The sequence below is a fragment of the Salmo trutta genome, chromosome 14 (assembly GCF_901001165.1).
Source record: "Salmo trutta chromosome 14, fSalTru1.1, whole genome shotgun sequence".
Taxonomy (NCBI): domain Eukaryota; kingdom Metazoa; phylum Chordata; class Actinopteri; order Salmoniformes; family Salmonidae; genus Salmo; species Salmo trutta.
In genome coordinates this window covers 33,030,183-33,048,029 of record NC_042970.1, presented here as the reverse complement: position 1 = coordinate 33,048,029, position 17,847 = coordinate 33,030,183, and the positions used below count along the sequence as shown (strand labels likewise).

Below are 17,847 nucleotides of genomic sequence, written 5' to 3'. Positions count from 1 at the left end.
AATTGTATTTTTTGTTTATCCCTTTTTCATGGTATCCAATTGGTAGTTAGTCTTGTCTCATCTCTGCAACTCCCATACGGACTCGGGAGAGGCAAAGGGCGAGAGCCGTGCGTCCTCCAAAACACAACACAACCCAGCCGCACTGCTTCTTGACACAATGCCCGCTTAACCTGGAAGCCAGCCGCACCAATGTGTCAGAGGAAACGCCATACATCTGGCACCGTGTCAGCATGCATTGCACTCAGCCCACCACATGAGTCACTAGAGCACAAGAACATTCCTGCTGGCCAAACCCGGGCCAATTGTGCACTGCCCCATGGGTCTCCCGGTCACAGCGGGCTGCAACAGAACCTGGACTTGAACCAGGCTCTCTAGTGGCACAGCTAGCACTGTGATGTGCTAGACCTTAGACCACTGCGCCACTAAGGAGGCCACAATGCTATTTATATTTGAGTAGTGTAAGATTAATTAATCAAAGTACATGGAAAAACCTAGATTTTAAAACAAACAATTAAAACAATATACCTGCAATATAGCATGCTGGGGTGTGGTTTATGTTCAACTCTGGTAATTAACACTAACACTAGGTCTATTTTACACCACTTAGTGTTAATTTAACACTTTACCGTGTTAATGTAACTCTTGAATCAACACTAGAAATGTTACACTGAAAAACTCTGGCCAACTTGCTGTGTACTATGAAAGGGACACATCTGCAGGCTTTCATACATTTCAAGAACCTTTTAGAATTCTGAAGAACTGTAGATGCCACGTCAAGAACCTTTTAGAATTCTGAAGAACTGTAGATGCCACGTCAAGAACCTTTTAGAATTCTGAAGAACTGTAGATGCCACGTCAAGAACCTTTTAGAATTCTGAAGAACTGTAGATGCCACGTCAAGAACCTCACACTTAACTCCAAGTTTATTTATCGGGCAAGAGTTCTCCAAGGAACCTTAAGAACCTTCATTTTTTTCAGTGTAGGTGGTAGGTCAAGTCCAAAAAATGTGTGTGGGTGATGGCCTATGGAGGGGTCAGCCTGGCAGTAGCCAAAGCTCCCGGAAGTCCCAGTACTTCCAGAGGATAAACAGAAAAAGGGCCAACAAGACAGTGGCGACCACGCGCGCTCTGGTCTTTATGAGTGGGGTGATGAAGTTAACAGGGGTGGAGACGAACACTAGCGCTACAGCCATGACAGCCAGGATGATGTTGATGAGTTTTCCCAGCAGGGCGTGGGCATTGGTGTTCTCCACACCCTCCCATTGCAGCATCTGCTGCTGCTGCTGTTGCAGCTCTAACCTAGTGATGCGGTTCATGCATGACTCCACCGCCTCCTGTACAGACACACACATAACATAATATGTATATACAAATACAAACACAGGCAAACATAAAGTTCCAACAGCTTTACGGGTACTATAGGCTCCTTTCTGCACTCATGCTTGTGTGTTTCAGTATATCTTATACATCCAGGTTTTTGCCTCTTTACCTGAGAGTCTCTGGTTCTCTCATAGGACTGGTAGGTCACTTTCTCTTCCATGCTGGCCAGCTCCTGTATCAGGTTGGACATCTGGTTCTGGTGCAGCTCTGTCAGGTCATTCAGCTGATCCTCCAGTAGCTCATACCTGTACTTCTCTTCCTGTAGGCACTGGGTCATGTAGGAGTGGTCACTCTGCAGCTGACTCTTTATGTCCTCGATGGCATCCTCCATGTGGGCCTGGCTGGCCTTGATCTCCTGCAGGCCTTCCAGCCGAATGTCCCAGGACCTGTGGTGGTGGTTCCCATCCAGCATGGCCGGCCCCAACCCCAACATCCCCCCTCCTCCCCCAGTCCCGAAATAATTACTGCCTGTCACAGAGTCACTGGAGCACTCGTCGTCACTACTGTACTTTGAGCTGGAGGCCAAGGTGACGCTGCTACTCAGGGGTACATCATCTGAATGCTCCTCCACACCATCCTCCAGCGAGTGTGTGCTGCCGAATTTGTTGTGGATCAAGCTGACAAACTCCAGGGGCTTAGACACCACAGCTGTATGGGTGAGTTCTGACATGCCCCCTTTGACACCCTCCACCACTCCTCCACCAAAGCTACTGATCCCTGCTCGTACGTTAGCCCCTACATCCTTCAGCCCCTGTTGCATATCCCCCAGCACATCCTTAGGCTGCCGGCCCAGACCTTGCTATAAGGAGAGGGAGGTAATGTGGATGGGGGAAAAGGTGTCAACGCAAAAGTAGACCAATGAGACATGGACGACTCATTTCATTTTCTTTCTCTCTCTCTTTACACACACACACACACACACACACACACACACACACACACACACACACACACACACACACCTGCTGTATCTCCTTCAGCTTCTTGTGGTAGTGATCTAGCTTCTTGTGCAGGTGGGCGATGGTCTGTGCAGACTTCTGGTTCTTCTTCTCAAACACCTGTTTGATACGAAAAGCCTGATGCCTGTTGGCATTGTGGGCCAACTTCAAGTACTCTGCCACGTTGTCGTTTCGTGCCTCCTGTTCTATCCGAATCTGCTCAATGCTCTTCAGGATCTTCTGCTGTAGCTGCTCTAGAGCAGCCCGTTTCCGCTGGGCCTCGGCGACCACTGACACTTCAGCCCCCCCGGCCAGAGCTTCCACCCCGGCCACAGCCCCTGCTCCATCCACGCTGATGTTAGAGGCAGAGGCGTCAGTGGCGCCATGGCTGGCTGAGAGGGGCAGGTCAAACGTTGTCACCTCACTCTTATCCAGCTAAGGGGGGCGGGGTGACAGAGTACAGACAAAGAGACAGAGTGGAGTGAGCATGATTGATTACATTGCAGCATTATATGGTAAAATGTTCCTTTTAAAGCAGAAAACGCATCACAATGACATATCTGGTGATTTATTTTTTGTTGTTGTTTTTCCTTGCCCAACCCCAGCCTCATATGCAGACATTTCCTGACAGAGCTGCCTTCAAACAGGACTAGGTCCTCAATACATAAAATGTTCACATAAATACAATTTTCACATAGGCTGCTAAACTAGGAAATCATGATTTACAGTGCCTTGATTCTAATCAGAATTATGTTTTTCATTGTGAAGAAACAACAGTTACATGATATGGACAAACATCTGTATTATCAATTGATAATTATATATTCTTTGAACCACAATCTAAGATTTCCAACCGTTCATTGGTAATTTCAATTAATGTAGCATCCCGTTGATTTTGGGAGAATATGAGCACAACTGTCTTACCTTAACAAAAAAAATTAAGGACCAATAGCTGCATAGCTAAAATAGTTTTGTAGACCACTTATGACATCACCAGGTTACAGGCTGTTCCTTTAATGGAAAAGGAATGCAATAGAATGTATCTTTATGGTAATTACATTGATTATGACACAGATCTAAACAACAGTTTTTTTTTTAGCAGGAAGATGAGATGGGCCTGCTCTTCATCTTGACTGTTGTCACACTCAAACATGGATGTGTTGAACATCTGCAGATGATTTATTCCATTTAACTATAGAAGATACCACCATGTTGGCATAGCCGCAGGAAGTAGGGGTGCTGGAGGTGCTGCAGCACCCTCTGATAAATTGAAATAATTTTGCCAAAATGATATACAGTGCATTCGGAAAGTATCCACATTTTGTTACGTTACAGCCTTATTCTAAAATGTAGAATACCGTAAATTTGGGACTATAAATTCGGGACTATAAGCCGCAACTTTTTTCCCAGGCTTTGAACCTCGCGGCTTAAACAATGACGCGGCTAATATATGGATTTTACCCGCTTTCAAAAAAAAATTCTATAAAAACTAATTCTGTGACGTGCTCAGTTTTTTGGAGGCATGAAGCTTTCATTAGACCAATGAAATTGCCGAACGGGTTAAGGTCAAGCAACTTTTTTGTTTACTGTTTAGATTAAATCGAGCGCTCTCAAACTTCCCATCATTCTGATTACAGTAGCCATTTTGTCACCCTCATCATGGCAAAGACACGGAGAAATGCATATGATGCAGCTTTCAAGTTGAAGGCGATTGATCTGGCTGTTGGAAAAGGAAATAGAGCTGCTGCACGGGAGCTTGGTCTTAATGAGTCGATGATAAGACGTTGGAAACAGCAGCGTGAGGAATTGACTCAGTGCAAAAAAGACAACTAAAGCTTACTGCTATTTTTTTTATTTTTTGTTACAAGCCGTGTTTCGTTAAAGCCTATTTGTTTTTGTTAGAAGCCGTGTTTCGTTAAAGCCTATTTATTTTTGTTACAAGCCGTGTTTCGTTAAAGCCTGTGTAAAGTTCATTTGTTTCAATGTACCGGTAGGCACCTGCTGCTTATAGACATGTGCGGCTTATTTATGTTCAAAATAATATATTTTTTTAAATTCAGTGGGTGCGGCTTATATTCAGGTGCGCTTAATAGTCCGGAAATTATGGTATATCTTTTTTCTCATCAATCTACACACAATACCCCATAATGACAAAGAGAAAACAGGTTTTTAAAAATACCTTGTTTACATAAGTATTCAGATCCTTTGCTATGAGACTCGAAATTGAGCTCGGGTGCATCCTGTATCCATTGATCATCCTTGAGATGTTTCTACAACTTGATTGGAGTCCACCTGTTATATAGATATATAGACAGGTGTGTGCCTAAGGTCCTAAAGTTGATAATGCATGTCAGAGCAAAAACCAAGCCATGAGGTCGAAGGAATTGTCCGTAGAGTTCCGAAACAGGATTTTGTCGAGGGACAGATCTGGGGAAGGGTACCAAAAATTTCTGCAGCATTGACGGTGACCAACAACACAGTGGCCTCCATCATTCTTAAACGGAAGAAGTTTGGAACCCCCAAGGCTCTTCCTAGAGCTGGCCTCCTGGCTAAACTGAGCAATCGGGGGAGAAGGGCCTTGGTAAGGGAGGTGACCAAGAACCCGATGATCACTCTGACAGCATACTGAAGTTCCTCTGTGGAGATGGTAGAACCTTCCAGAAGGACAACCATCTCTGCAGCACTCCACCAATCAGGCCTTTATGGTAGAGTGGCCAGACGGAAGCCACTCCTCAGTAAAAGGCACATGACAGCTCGCTTGGAGTTTGACAAAAGGCAACTAAAGGACTATTAGACCATGAGAAACAAGATTCTCTGGTCTGATAAAACCAAGATTGAACTATTTGGCCTGAATGCCAAGCCTCACGTCTGGAAGAAACCCCGGCACTATCCCTACGGTGAAGCCTGGTGGTGGACACATCATACTGTGGGGATGTTTTTCAGCGGCAGGGACTGGCAGACTAGTCAGGATCGAGGGAAAGATGAACAGAGCAAAGTACTGAGAGATCCTTGATGAAAACCTGCTCCAGAGCGTTCAGGACATCACACTGGGACGAAGGTTCACCTTCCAACAGGACAACGACCCTAAGCACACAGCCAAGACAACGCAGTAGTGGCTTTGGGACAAGTCTCTGACTGTCCTTGAGTGACCCAGCCAGAGGCCGGACATGAACCCGATCGAACATCTCTGGAGAGACCTGAAAATTGCTGTGCAACGACGCTCCCCATCCAACCTGACAGAGCTTGAGAGGATCTGCACAGAAGAATGGGAGAAACTCCCCAAATACAGGTGTGCCAAGCTTGTAGCGACATACCCAAGAAGACTCGAGGCTGTAATCGCTGGGTGCTTCAACAAAGTACTGAGTTAATGGTCTGAATACTTATGTAAAAGCTATTTCAGTTTTATTTTATTTTATGCATGCATTTGTAAAAATGACAAATCGGTTTTAGTTGTCATTATGGGGTATTGTGTGTAGATTGATGAGGGGGAAAAAAATATTTAATTCATTTAGAATAAATGTAACGAGCGTGCTGAGAGTCGGGAAGCAAGTTCAGGGAGGGAGTGTTTTAATAAATAAATGTAACATAATACAAAACAAGAAAACACAAAGAACGCACAGACATGACAGAGGAACAGAGACAATAACGCCTGGGGAAGGAACCAAAGGAAGTGACATATATAGGGAAGGTAATCAGGGAAGTGATGGAGTCCAGGTGAGTCTGATGACAGGTGTGCGCCATAACAAGCAGCCTGGTGACCTAGAGGCCAGAGAAGGAGCACATGCGACAATAAGGCTGTAATGTAACAAAATGTGGAAAAAGTCAAGGGGTCTGAATACTTTCCAAATGCTTGTGTAACAAAATGCCATGTATAAGGACTGCCATCTATGGATTATACTTTTATGTTTTGTTGCGGATGTCGGTCAACAACCTCAATTTGACCGAACAGCACTGTTTTCCAAAGTAGCTTATGTTGTGATAGGCTATTGGCACAAGCACAATGGCCATCACCTGTGAGTAGCTTAGACTTCGTCTTCATCATTAGGTAAGTCAGTGCCTAGTTTACCTAGTAGCCTACTGTAGCCTATAATTGATATATTTCCTCCTAATATTGTACAATCTGTGTGTCTCTTCATTGGCCTGGGCCCGGTTTCTCAAAATCATCTTAAGGCTAAGTTCGTCATAAGAACCTTTGTAGGAGTATTGTTAACCCCCTAAAGTCGATGTCAGCGCCCCCGCGGAAATCTAATTAGCATCATACAAAATCCCCATCAAAGTCTGTCAGTTTAAACTAGAGATACCAGTTTTTTTTTACATTGGATGCTTCTCAATCCACCGCATCTGCCTATGTAACACTTCCGCATCTGTGGTGAAAGGTGACAGAGCTAGAGCTCTGTTTGTCAGACCATGAGACATCCCGAAAATCGGTCTTCTCACAAAATCATCCAAACGGTTTGGCCTACAAACTCTTTCCTCTGTGGAAAGATGAGACTCTCACGATGGTGTTCTCCATTTTGCTCTACGACCCCCGCAAGCGTCTTGGGATTTGTCTGACGTTGGTACAGCCGATCTGCCAACTTCTGTCTGTAGTGTCTGAACAGTTTGGGCTACACACTAACCCCTCTGTGTGCAGGTGAGACTCACAAACACATACATGTTTTTCTCTAGGATGCCCACAGGCCTCACAAGACTCATCTGACGGTCCCGTGGTACCAGTTGAAGAAATAATCTATGGAAGTATACATGGAGACTATTTAGTGTAAAAAATAATGGGTTAAATACATGTTTTGTTATTTAATCAATTTTAGAATAAGGCTGTAACGTTACAAAATGTGGAAAAAGTCAAGGGGTCTTAATAATTTCCGAAGGCAATATAGAACAAACTTCCTTTAGATTTTTTGGAGGGGACTATCTGTTGTTTCATGTAGTGCACACACAAGAACTCCACTAGACATAGAATCAAGACGTTTATCTGTCTCTCTGACAGCAGATAACTTCAGAACTAAGTTGACTACAAATACATACAAAGTTGCCAATTCCTTTGCAATTGTTACAAACCAGTTAAGAATAAAATTATGCTTGAAATGAAACCTGAGATGACTGCATTAAAAGATAAATACAATAGGCTAGATAGGCCTATTTCAATCATATTGAGTTTGATTTAGCTAATTGTAGGCTCCTATCTGTAATTTTTGCCTCAATATATTTAATGTTGTGTAACAACGTGCGCAATGATGTCAAATCTACGATTTAGTGCATTATTATAGGGTAGGCTAAACATTTGAATAAGCCGCCTCAATATTTGTAGCCATATAGGCAATAATATATTTCTGAGCTGAAATAAAAAAAACTCCAGAAATGTTCCATATGCACAAAAAGCTTATTTCTCTCAAATTTGTTTATAACCCTGTTAGTGGGCCTTTCACCTTTTCCAAGATATCCATCCACCTGACACGTGTGGCATATCAAGAAGCTGATTAAACAGCATGATCACAGATGCACCAAGTTTTGAGGGCGGGTGCAATTAGCATGCTGACTGCAGGAATCTCCATCAGTCACACCCTGATTTGTTTCACCTGTCTTTGTGCTTGTCTATAACCCCCTCCAGGTGTCGCCCATCTTCCGCATTATCCCCAGTGTATTTATACCTATGTTCTCTGTTGACAGTTCGTTTTGTCTTGTAAAGCCTACTGCCGTTTTTTCCCTTACGCCTGTCTTTGTCTAGTTCCTGTTTTCGACCATTCTGCCTGCCCTGACCCTGAGCCTGCCTGCCTTTCAAAACCTTGTCACACCACCCTGGATTACCGACATCTGCCTGCCCTGGCCCTGCCGTTCTGTACCTTTCGGACTCTGCTCTGGATTACTGACCTCTGCCTGCCCTGGACCTGTTGTTTGCCTGCCCCCGTTTTTGTAATAAACTTGTGTTACTTCGAAACTGTCTGCATATGGGTCTTCGTCCTGAGCCTTGACAATCAGAGCTGTTGCCAGAGAATTGAATGTTCATTTCTCTACCATAAACTGCCTCCAATGTCATTTTAGAGAATTTGGTAGTACGTCCAATGGGCCTCACAACCACAGATCACATTTAACCATGCCAGCCCAGGACCTCCACATCTGGGCAGACAGGCCCACCCACTGGGGAGCCAGGCCCAGGCAATCGAAAATACGTTTTTCACCACAAAAGTGCTTTATTACAGACAGAAAAAATATTCCTCAGCACCCTCCCCCACCTCTCAGACAATCCCACAGGTGAAGCCCACACACATGGCTTGGCTGCACCCCAGTCATGTAAAATCCATAGACTAGGGCCTAATGAATTTATTTCAATTGACTAATTTCCTTATACGAACTGTAACTCAGTAAAATCTTTGAAATTGTTGCATATTGTGTTTATATTTTTGTTCAGTATAGTAGCTGATCCGTCATCAGTATTGTGGAATAATTATGTTCCGGTAAGATGTGAACGGAGAAAGCTGATCTGAGAGCATCGCTGCCTTTCTTTCAATCCTATCACTATGTATACCCTGTTTATTTGTTTCTCTCTTTACACTACAAACATGTAAACACCTGCAAGACACCTACAACATTGTGCTAAAAAAAAGATAGCATAAGCCGCTAAAGTTTTAAACTTTCAAGATGAATTGCATTCATGAAAACAGGAAGGCCACGTTCCTATGCTTAGATGTTTCTGACGCGTGAAAGATCTTACAACGCCTGGATAGGTATTTTAATCATCAGCTAACCACATCATATGTTATAGCATTTTGTCAGTCGATGACACAGTCAATGACGTGGTACGCAACCATTGGTTGTTGCGTAATCTGGCTTTAGCCAAAGACGTTTATATCTAAACTAAGATAGACCACAGCCTGTCGTTTCCAATGGGAACATATGAGTCATAGTGGGCAGAACAAGCAAGGAGGGGGACAGAGCCAAGAACGATCTAGCCTGCTAGTGAGATCCTATTTGCTCATTCTAGCATGTATTTGCATATTTCCGTTATGGAACGTCTACTTAGAGGTTCGCGTGTGCAAAATCAATTCACCCTTGCACTCCTTCTAATCAAAGTAATTTTTGGGAACTTTGGCAAAGGGTAAAGTCTACAAAACGTAGTCCAATCTTTTCGTAACATATTCTAGTTTTGGGAACAGTATACTTATTGAGATCAAATGTTGCATCTATGAGAACATTTGCAGAATGTCGGCCAAAATCCATCTTGTTCCATCTCCCATCTTCCACTGCCGGCCACCGGGCTTCCTCTCACCAACATATTTGGTAGTGAGTGGAAACGCCAAGTGAATGCTTCACATTTATACATCCGGTGAAATATCTGTCCCATTGTACTATTTGTGCCTGACCTGTGGAACACTACGAAAGAGAGGAGCAACGCTCCCCTTCTAGGTCCCGCCCTAGCTCTAACTCAATTGGCCAATTCCACAGCTCTGGTCTGATTGGCCAATTGTTGGTAGCTTCTTGATTGGTTGGTGAGTGCAACGCTTGGAAGCGAACGACATTGATTGTCGCTACCAGACATTTCCTAGCCTCGACTCATCGTTGTCAGGGTGCGTAAATAAAATACACTAGACCCCTTTCCAGTACACGAAACACTGACAGATGCGCGCGACTCTTTGCTACAGTAAGAAAGCTATCGCCATCTGCACCCTTTCAACATTGCCTATATTTTCGTTTTTATTACTTCTAAGCAAAATACATTTTTGGGGTTCTCATATCCTTACAATGATGTTTTTAATATTGCTTGAACAGTCGTTAATATTATATTTGGTTGTGATCTTTGCAAAATAACTATTTTGGATGCAGCAGATGTTAGCTAGAATGTTAACGCTGGATGTGGATGCGCTGGGCTGGCGTGGTTACATGTGGTCTGCGTTTGTGAGGCCGGGTTGGAAGTACTGCCAAATTCTCTAAAATGATGTTGGAGGCAGCTTATGAAAAATAAATTAACATAACATCTCTGGCAACAGCTCTGGTGGACATTCCTGCAGTCAAGTCAGCATGCCAATTGCACACTCCCTCAAAACTTCAGACATCTGTGGCATTTTGTTGTGTGACAAACCTGCACATTTTAAAGTGGCCTTTTATTGACCCCAGCACAAGGTGCACCTGTGTAATGATCATCAGTTTCTTGGTATGCCACACCTGTCAGGTGGATGGATTATCTTAGCAAAGGAGAAATGTTCATTAACAGGGATGTAAACAAATGTGTGCACATAATTCGAGAGAAATAAGCTTTTTGTGCGTATGGAAATGTTGTATTTATTTTTTATTTCAGCTCGTGAAACATGAGCCCAACACTTTACATGTTGCGGTTTATTTTTGTTTGGTGTATATTACGAAGTGTCCTTCCTTGCTCTGAAGTTGACGACCAAGTTATTGTTGGAGTTTGAGTAGCACCATGCGGCCACTCCCGGTATTGTACATTTGACCGTTTAATATACTTACTGATGGCTTACTGTATAGAGCGCCGAAATAGCTCAGTTGGGAGAGCGTTAGACTGAAGATCTAAAGGTCCCTGGTTCGATCCCGGGTTTCGGCAGCAGAGCGGTGTCAACCCTTTTCCACCCTGTTTCTCTGAAACCCCCTGTTTCTCTGGAACCTCTTGTTTAATAACCACAGTAGGTCATATATGTTTTTGAGCACAGTATTTTAATTTAGACCTACTTCAAGAATTTACCTTATTATCAGCTAATGGTGCAAATGTTGCTAGGAATTTTGAATAATCCTATTACATTGCATAATAACTATCCTATCATGTAATTAATCAAGTAGTAATTCCCTTGTAAATTCTGTAGTCAATAAAGCAGCCTCAAAATATGATGTTACACAATTTCACCAGTTTTGACCTATTAATTTACTGTTGCACATTATATTTACAGTGCCTACAGAAAGTATTCAGACCACTTGACTTTTTCCACATTTTGTTACATTATAGCCTTATTGTAAAATGGATTAAATAAATAATAATCCTCATCAATCTTCACACAATATCCCATAATGACAAAGTGAAAACTGTTTTTTAGAATTTAGCAATTGTATTAAAAATAAAATAAACTTATTTACATAAGTAGTTAGACCCTTTGCTATGAGACTCGAAATTTAGCTCAGGGGCATCATGTTTCCATTGATCATCCTTGAGTGGTTTCTATAAGTTGATTGGATTCCACCTGTGGTAAATTCAATTGATTGGACATGATTTGAAAAGGCACACACCTGTCTATATATTAGGTCCCACAGTTGACAGTGCATGTCAGAGCAAAAACCAAGCCATGAGGTCGAAGGAATTGAACGCAGAGCTCCAAGACAGGATGTTGTAGAGGTACAGATCTGGTGAAGGGTTTCAAGAAATGTCTGCAGCATTGAAGGTCCCGAAGAACACAATAGCCAAATTCCCTTGCCCCTAAAATCACTAAATTCCAGGCCTGGTCCTTCTAGCTCAACCCAGTTGATGACAGTTTAAATAAAGGTTTAATTTACATGGCCATAGAGTACCACAGTATGAGTCATAATACCCATAAAACCTAGTGGTCAAACAGGGAAATGGTTCCTATCATTCTTCCTATCATCAGGTTCAAGTCTGGCCTCTGGCGGTGCCACTTCAGAGACCTGATCCGAAGCCACTCCTGCTTTGTCTTGGCTGTGTGCTTAAGGTTGTTGTCCTGCTGGAAGGTTGAACCTTCGCCCCAGTGTGATGTCCTGAGCGCTCTGGAGCAGGTTTTCATCAAGGATCTCTGTACTTTGCTCCGTTCATCTTTGCCTCGATCCTGACTAGTCTCCCAGTCTCTGCCACTGAAAAGAATCCCCAAAGCATGATGCTGCCACCACCAAGCTTCACCGTAGGGATTGTGCCACGGTTTCCTCCAGACGTGACGCTTGGCATTCAGGCTAAAGAGTTCAATCTTGGTTTCATCAGACCAGAGAACCTTGTTTCTCATGGTCTGAGAGTCCTTTAGATGCCTTTTGGCAAACTCCAAGCAGGCTGTCTTGTGCCTTTTACTGAGGAGACGCTTCCGTCTGGCCACTCTACCATAAAGGCCTGAATGGTAGAGTACTGCAGAGATGGTTGTCCTTCTGGAACGTTCTCCCATCTCCACAGAGGAACTCTGGAGCTCTGTCAGACTGACCATCGGGTTCTTGGTCATCTTCCTGACCAAGGCCCTTCTCCACCGATTGCTCAGTTTGGCTGGACGGCTAGCTCTAGGAAGAGTATATAGGTGGTTCTAAACTTTTTCCATTTAAGAATGATTGAGGCCACTGTGTTCTTGGGGACCTTCAATGCTGCATAAATGTTTTGGTACCCTTCCCGTACCTTATATACTGTAGACAGGTGTATGTGCCTTTCCAAATCACGTCCAATCAAGTTGTAGAAACGTCTCAAGGATGATCAATGGAAAAAGGATGCACCTGAGCTCAATTTCGAGACTCAAAGCAAAGGTTCTGAATACTTATGTAAATAACTTATCTGTTTTTGAATTTTAATATATTTGCAAACATTTATAAAAAACTGTTTTCGCTTTGTCATTATGCGGTATTGTGTGTAGATTGATGAGGAAAACATTTACTTTAATCCATTTTAGAATAAGGCTGTAACGTAACAACATGTGGAAAAAGGGAAGGGGTCTGAATACTTTCCGAATGCACTGTATGGACGCGACCCAGTCGTTCGTTCTAAACATTCAATTGCCAAACTTCTTAAAAAAAAAGTAGCCGCATTTTCATTTGTTTAAGCTGTTTTCTAGTGACATTTATTTGGGTACATCCATAACAATGAGCTAATGAAGTGCGATTTCACCTGGCGTAGAAAATGTGCTCACTCATCAGGACACTGTTGTTCAGAGAGGAGCTAGCCAACAACACCACTAACACAATCACTTCAAACTGAAGCTGGAAAAACTTGGTTTCAAAACTGCACTTGGTTTCGTTTGACCTTTTTCTTAATTAACATTTTTGTATATATCCATAAAAATGATACCAGCTGATTCACGATTTCCACTTGCTGAGAAACACTGCCTGCCTTTCTGACTCGTCCTGACACGTTCATTACTCTGGGACAGCTGGAGATCAAATTTGAATATTGAAACAATGTTGCAAATGTCAGAGAGACAGACATCAAGATTTATAGATATCTCCCCTGTTGAAAACTAAATGGTAGTCTAAAAGAAATGTGAGATAATGTCTAGATGCATTTTATAGTGGAGATCAAGTTTATAAATTGCTTGGCTGGGCTGATGAGATAGTGAATTAAATAGTCATTTTAACGTCATAGATTTCGCCAGTGGTAACTTGTTGAATAGACATCGACTGGAATGCGGTTTTAACCAATCAGCATTCAGGATTAGACCCACCCGTTGTATAATTTCCCATAATGCATGCATAGGCTACCACACACACACACACACACACACACACACACACACACACACACACACACACACACACACACCCAGTCACTCTTACATATCATTATGAGTACCAGATCTGGCTCCTATCATCTCACTGACTCTTCTATCCTTTAATCAAGCCCTCCTAAACCCCTCCACTTCTCTATACCACCACCAAAATCACCCCCTTCAAATATCTTTCTTTTAACTCTTTGTCTCTCTTGACCTTCACCTTTGTCTGTTGTCCTCTGTGCAGTATACTGTAGTCTGTTGTCAAGTCTCCTGTGGGAGAATGTTGTTCTGAGTGTGGGTGGGTTGATGATTGTACCTAACCTAACGAAGACAGTTTTGGTTGATAATCTTCAATAAGATCATTTGTGGGAGCAGAACGTTATGAGAGGTGTACCTTATTTGCTGTTCTTTTTTTGTCCAGCTCTTGTGCCACATTTAGATGTAAGTAAATATGTGTTTTTCATGGTTTGATTGTACCCCCATTGAACCTGCTCATTGTGTTAGAGAGGGTTCATATGCTAGTGTCTATCAGTGTGTGAGTTCTGGGCATTCACTCAGTCTGACTTAATGTGAGATTTAGCTGAATCACGTTGGATCATCACTCCATTGTGTCTGTGTCCACTCATCTACATCTCTCTCTCTCTCTCACGCACACGCTCACTCAGCGCTTGCAAACTGACTAAACAACACAAAGTGCCTTGGGCCTATTATTTGTTTAACTTTGCTTAGTTTCGTTTTGTCCCCCCAACCTTTGCCTGTCATTTTCAACATCTTAAGTGTATTTGCATGACCCCTTTGTCCTACAGATGTAGGTGTTAAAACCAAGTCCTGAAAGCTGTCAGCCACATCTCTATACGTCTGTATACCGACAGAGATGGGAGACAAAGGGGGATATAACCCTATATATCAGACACACACAGAAAGAAAGATAGCTGTGTCTGTGCATGTCAGTGTGCCATCTACTTGTGCTCCTCTTCCAGGAAAAAACTAGCTTCCCTAGTGAATGAATCTGTGATGTTTTAACTCTATTTGTTGTTAATGAAATTCGCTGTGGTGTAGTGTGTGTCTTTTTAAACCCTGTGTAGGTTCATGTGTGGTGGTCTGTATGACTATACACTAATCGTATGTAGGTTTACCCTTTGGGTCATAGAGTCCGCACATGGCAGCGCAAACACACTGACCAAACTCTGTTACATAACAGCAACTGCAAAATACTCCATACTCTCTACTATCCCCCAACCGTACTGTAGCTCCCCAGACTACACCCCACCTCCTCCAGCAGCTCTCCAACGTATCCAGAACTCTCCCATGTCCTTACCTCTGTCCCTGGGGACTCCCTCTTTATTCCTCTCCTCACATTTCACATGCTGTTCTTTATCCCACACCCTTTGTCCCCTTGGAGACTTCTTTTCTCTTTCTCACTTTCTTTACCTCCCTTTGTCTGTCTCTCTTTCCCTGGCTTGTTTCTCTCCTTATTGGTCTCTTTATCAGTGTGTGTTAGGGAGCCACTCATTAGTTAATTAATACCTTTCCAGGAAGAGACTATACCCAGTGCACCCTAGAATTGACACGGGAGACACGATGACTGTCTGTATGCGTGCGTGTAATAAAGAGATGTTTATCCATCTGTATTATGAATGTGCTTGTGGGAATGGTTAGATGTAGGCTTAGAAAGTGTGTGTGTGTGTGTGTGTGTGTGTGTGTGTGTGTGTGTGTGTGTGTGTGTGTGTGTGCGCGTTCTGTTAGTGTGGACTGTGAAGAGGTGTTTGGTGGGTTGCTCTACTTTAAAATCACCCTGACTGGCTCATGTGTAAAGTTCCAATCTTGGTCATAATCCAAGCAAAGCCTGACTCCATATCGGTCTCCTCTAATAACTGGGGTCTTATTATGTAACAGTCTCAACCCCTGTCCAAAGCCACGGTTGTGAAAGTATTAAGTTGGCATCTTTCCCCAACCCGTAACACACATCATGTTTCCTTGTCCAGACTTTTGCATTCCGAATTTCAAACCGCCTTCTGCTATTCTTCTCAGTATGTGTACAGTACATGTGGTTCTAGGCAACTGCATGGCCAAGTTTTACTCTAACACATTGGTGTTAGCAACCTCCTGGTTTACAAGCGACATATCGGCCTGCAAGTCACATTATGCTGACTTGCAAAGTGATGTGTAAATTCCCGTTGGAACCCAGCCAGAGTTAAGATATCCAACAGCTGGAATTTTTATTCCTTCGCAACCTGTATTCAGAATGCCTGTCAGAGTTAGGGACATTGATAAGGGACATGACCTAAACCCCTCAAACTCAAATCTGGGCCTCAAAGCAAGTTCCACTGTGTTTTTTCATTGTTCCCCTCTAATCAGGGACTGATTTTAGACCTGGGACACCAAGTGGGTGCAATTAATGATCAGGTAGAACAGAAACCCAGCAGGCTCCGGACTAGTAGGGTACGAGTCAAAAAACCCTTATCTAAGCCATTTAAACTGGAACAACCATTTGTAACTAACTGATTGGATTTGTTTAGAAAAATGTATATTATTTATCTTTGTGTCGCATAATATTAATCAATCAATGTAAATGCAAAAACACAGATATTAAAAACAATCCAAAAAAATCTAGCTGCAATAGAGCATGCTGGGAAATATGATGATGGGTAGAGTAAAACTGAAACCATCACAACCTGACACTCAACACTGGTTAACATCAACACTGGGGTTCTTGATTCAGTGGGGTTGGGTTAAATGCGGAAGACACATTTCAGTTGAATGCATTCAGTTGTACAACAGACTAGGTATCCCCCTTTCCCTTTTATACCACTGAGTGTTAATTTCACTCCTAGAGAGTTAACACTAGACATGTTACATTAAAAAATCAACTCTAGTTTACACTGGTCAATTTTCTGTGTGGACACCCTACTCCTTACCATCTTACTTTTGACCTCTGACCTGAGAGCACCTGTTGGCAGTGGCAGTGTTGATCTCCACGGTCATGGTCAGTGTGTGTTTAAACTGTCACTACTCTGTTAGCTGCCCTTGTTCCTGTTTCTTAAGCCGTTGTTCCTGTTTCTTAAGCCATTGTTCCTGTTTCTTAAGACTTACTGTATCACTCCTGGTTATTGAGTGAGTTCCCATCAGAGTCAACCTCCTAGTTGGTGTAACACAAATATTGACCAGTGCCATATTTGTCAGGGAATGAGGCAGTCTGTGGCAAGCAATGGCGGGAGAAGAGGAATATTGGGACAGGAACACAGAAAGGTGGATTTCTGAGGAGGAATGGAGGGAAAAAAGAGGAAGAAGAGGTTGGATTTGAATTTGAGGAAGATGACGATAAAAATGGAGACAGGGTGTCGAAGAGATTGGTGTCAAGTGCAAAAAGAGTGAGCTGTGCGCCAGAGTTCTGGAGTTGAAATGGAAGGGAATGAGGGCGAGTTAAGTGAGGTGGAAGGTGTGGTGTAAAGCTCGGAGACTGGCATCGATGGACATGATAAAGAAGAATCTGGTCCAGTAGGAGTGACATTTTTGGAGAAAGTATATCCTTGCCTTTTGGCGGATCCATTTCTAGTTTCAGGGTGGGTAGGAAAGGAGTTGGGTGCAGTTGAATCAGTGAAGGTAACCTGTAGTGGATTTATGATATTTGTTTGTGTTTCTTCGGACCAGAGGGAGCGGGCGCTCCGTGTCACGCAACTTGCGTCAATATCTGTTTCTTGCTTTGCGCTTAGGAGTAGGGTACCATTGATGAAAGGAGTGATTTCTGGGGTAGTGTACAGATGGAGCAATTGAGCTTGAGGATTCCTGATGTTTGTGGTGCCCGCCGTTTGGTGCGACGCAGACCCGGTGGTGAAACAGAGGAATCACTATCAGTCGTTTTGAGTTTTTGAGTCTTGAGTTTTTAACTCACAAAATCGTGTAAGGATATATCAGTTATCCTGTTAGAGCTTTTGTGCCGAATCCACTGCGGTGTTTCAGGTGCAACGTTTATGGTCATGTCGCAACCGTGTGTAGGAAGGGAGATTCCAAGATGTGGGAAGTGTGCAAGAGGGCATGGGACCAAGGATTGTGTAGTTTCGGAGGATAAAGATGTGTGTGTCAACTGTAGGGGTGCCTATGTTGCTACGAGAGAGGCAGATG

At 43.1% G+C, this 17,847-nt stretch overlaps 1 protein-coding gene and 1 non-coding gene across 2 annotated transcripts; one reads left to right on the top strand and one right to left on the bottom strand.

The window, feature by feature from the left end:
- Positions 1 to 762: 762 nt before the first annotated feature.
- On the bottom strand, positions 763 to 16,710 carry LOC115147801 (transmembrane and coiled-coil domains protein 2-like). Its single transcript, XM_029690092.1, has 4 exons — positions 16,666 to 16,710; positions 2,342 to 2,752; positions 1,489 to 2,178; positions 763 to 1,333 (listed from the first exon to the last, which is right to left on the bottom strand). Exons 1-4 carry the CDS (start codon positions 16,708 to 16,710, stop codon positions 1,034 to 1,036), a joined length of 1,446 nt encoding a protein of 481 aa, XP_029545952.1. The 3' UTR covers positions 763 to 1,033.
- Positions 10,799 to 10,871, top strand: trnaf-gaa (transfer RNA phenylalanine (anticodon GAA)). Its single transcript has one exon. It is a non-coding gene; the product is annotated as a tRNA-Phe (tRNA).
- Positions 16,711 to 17,847: the final 1,137 nt, after the last annotated feature.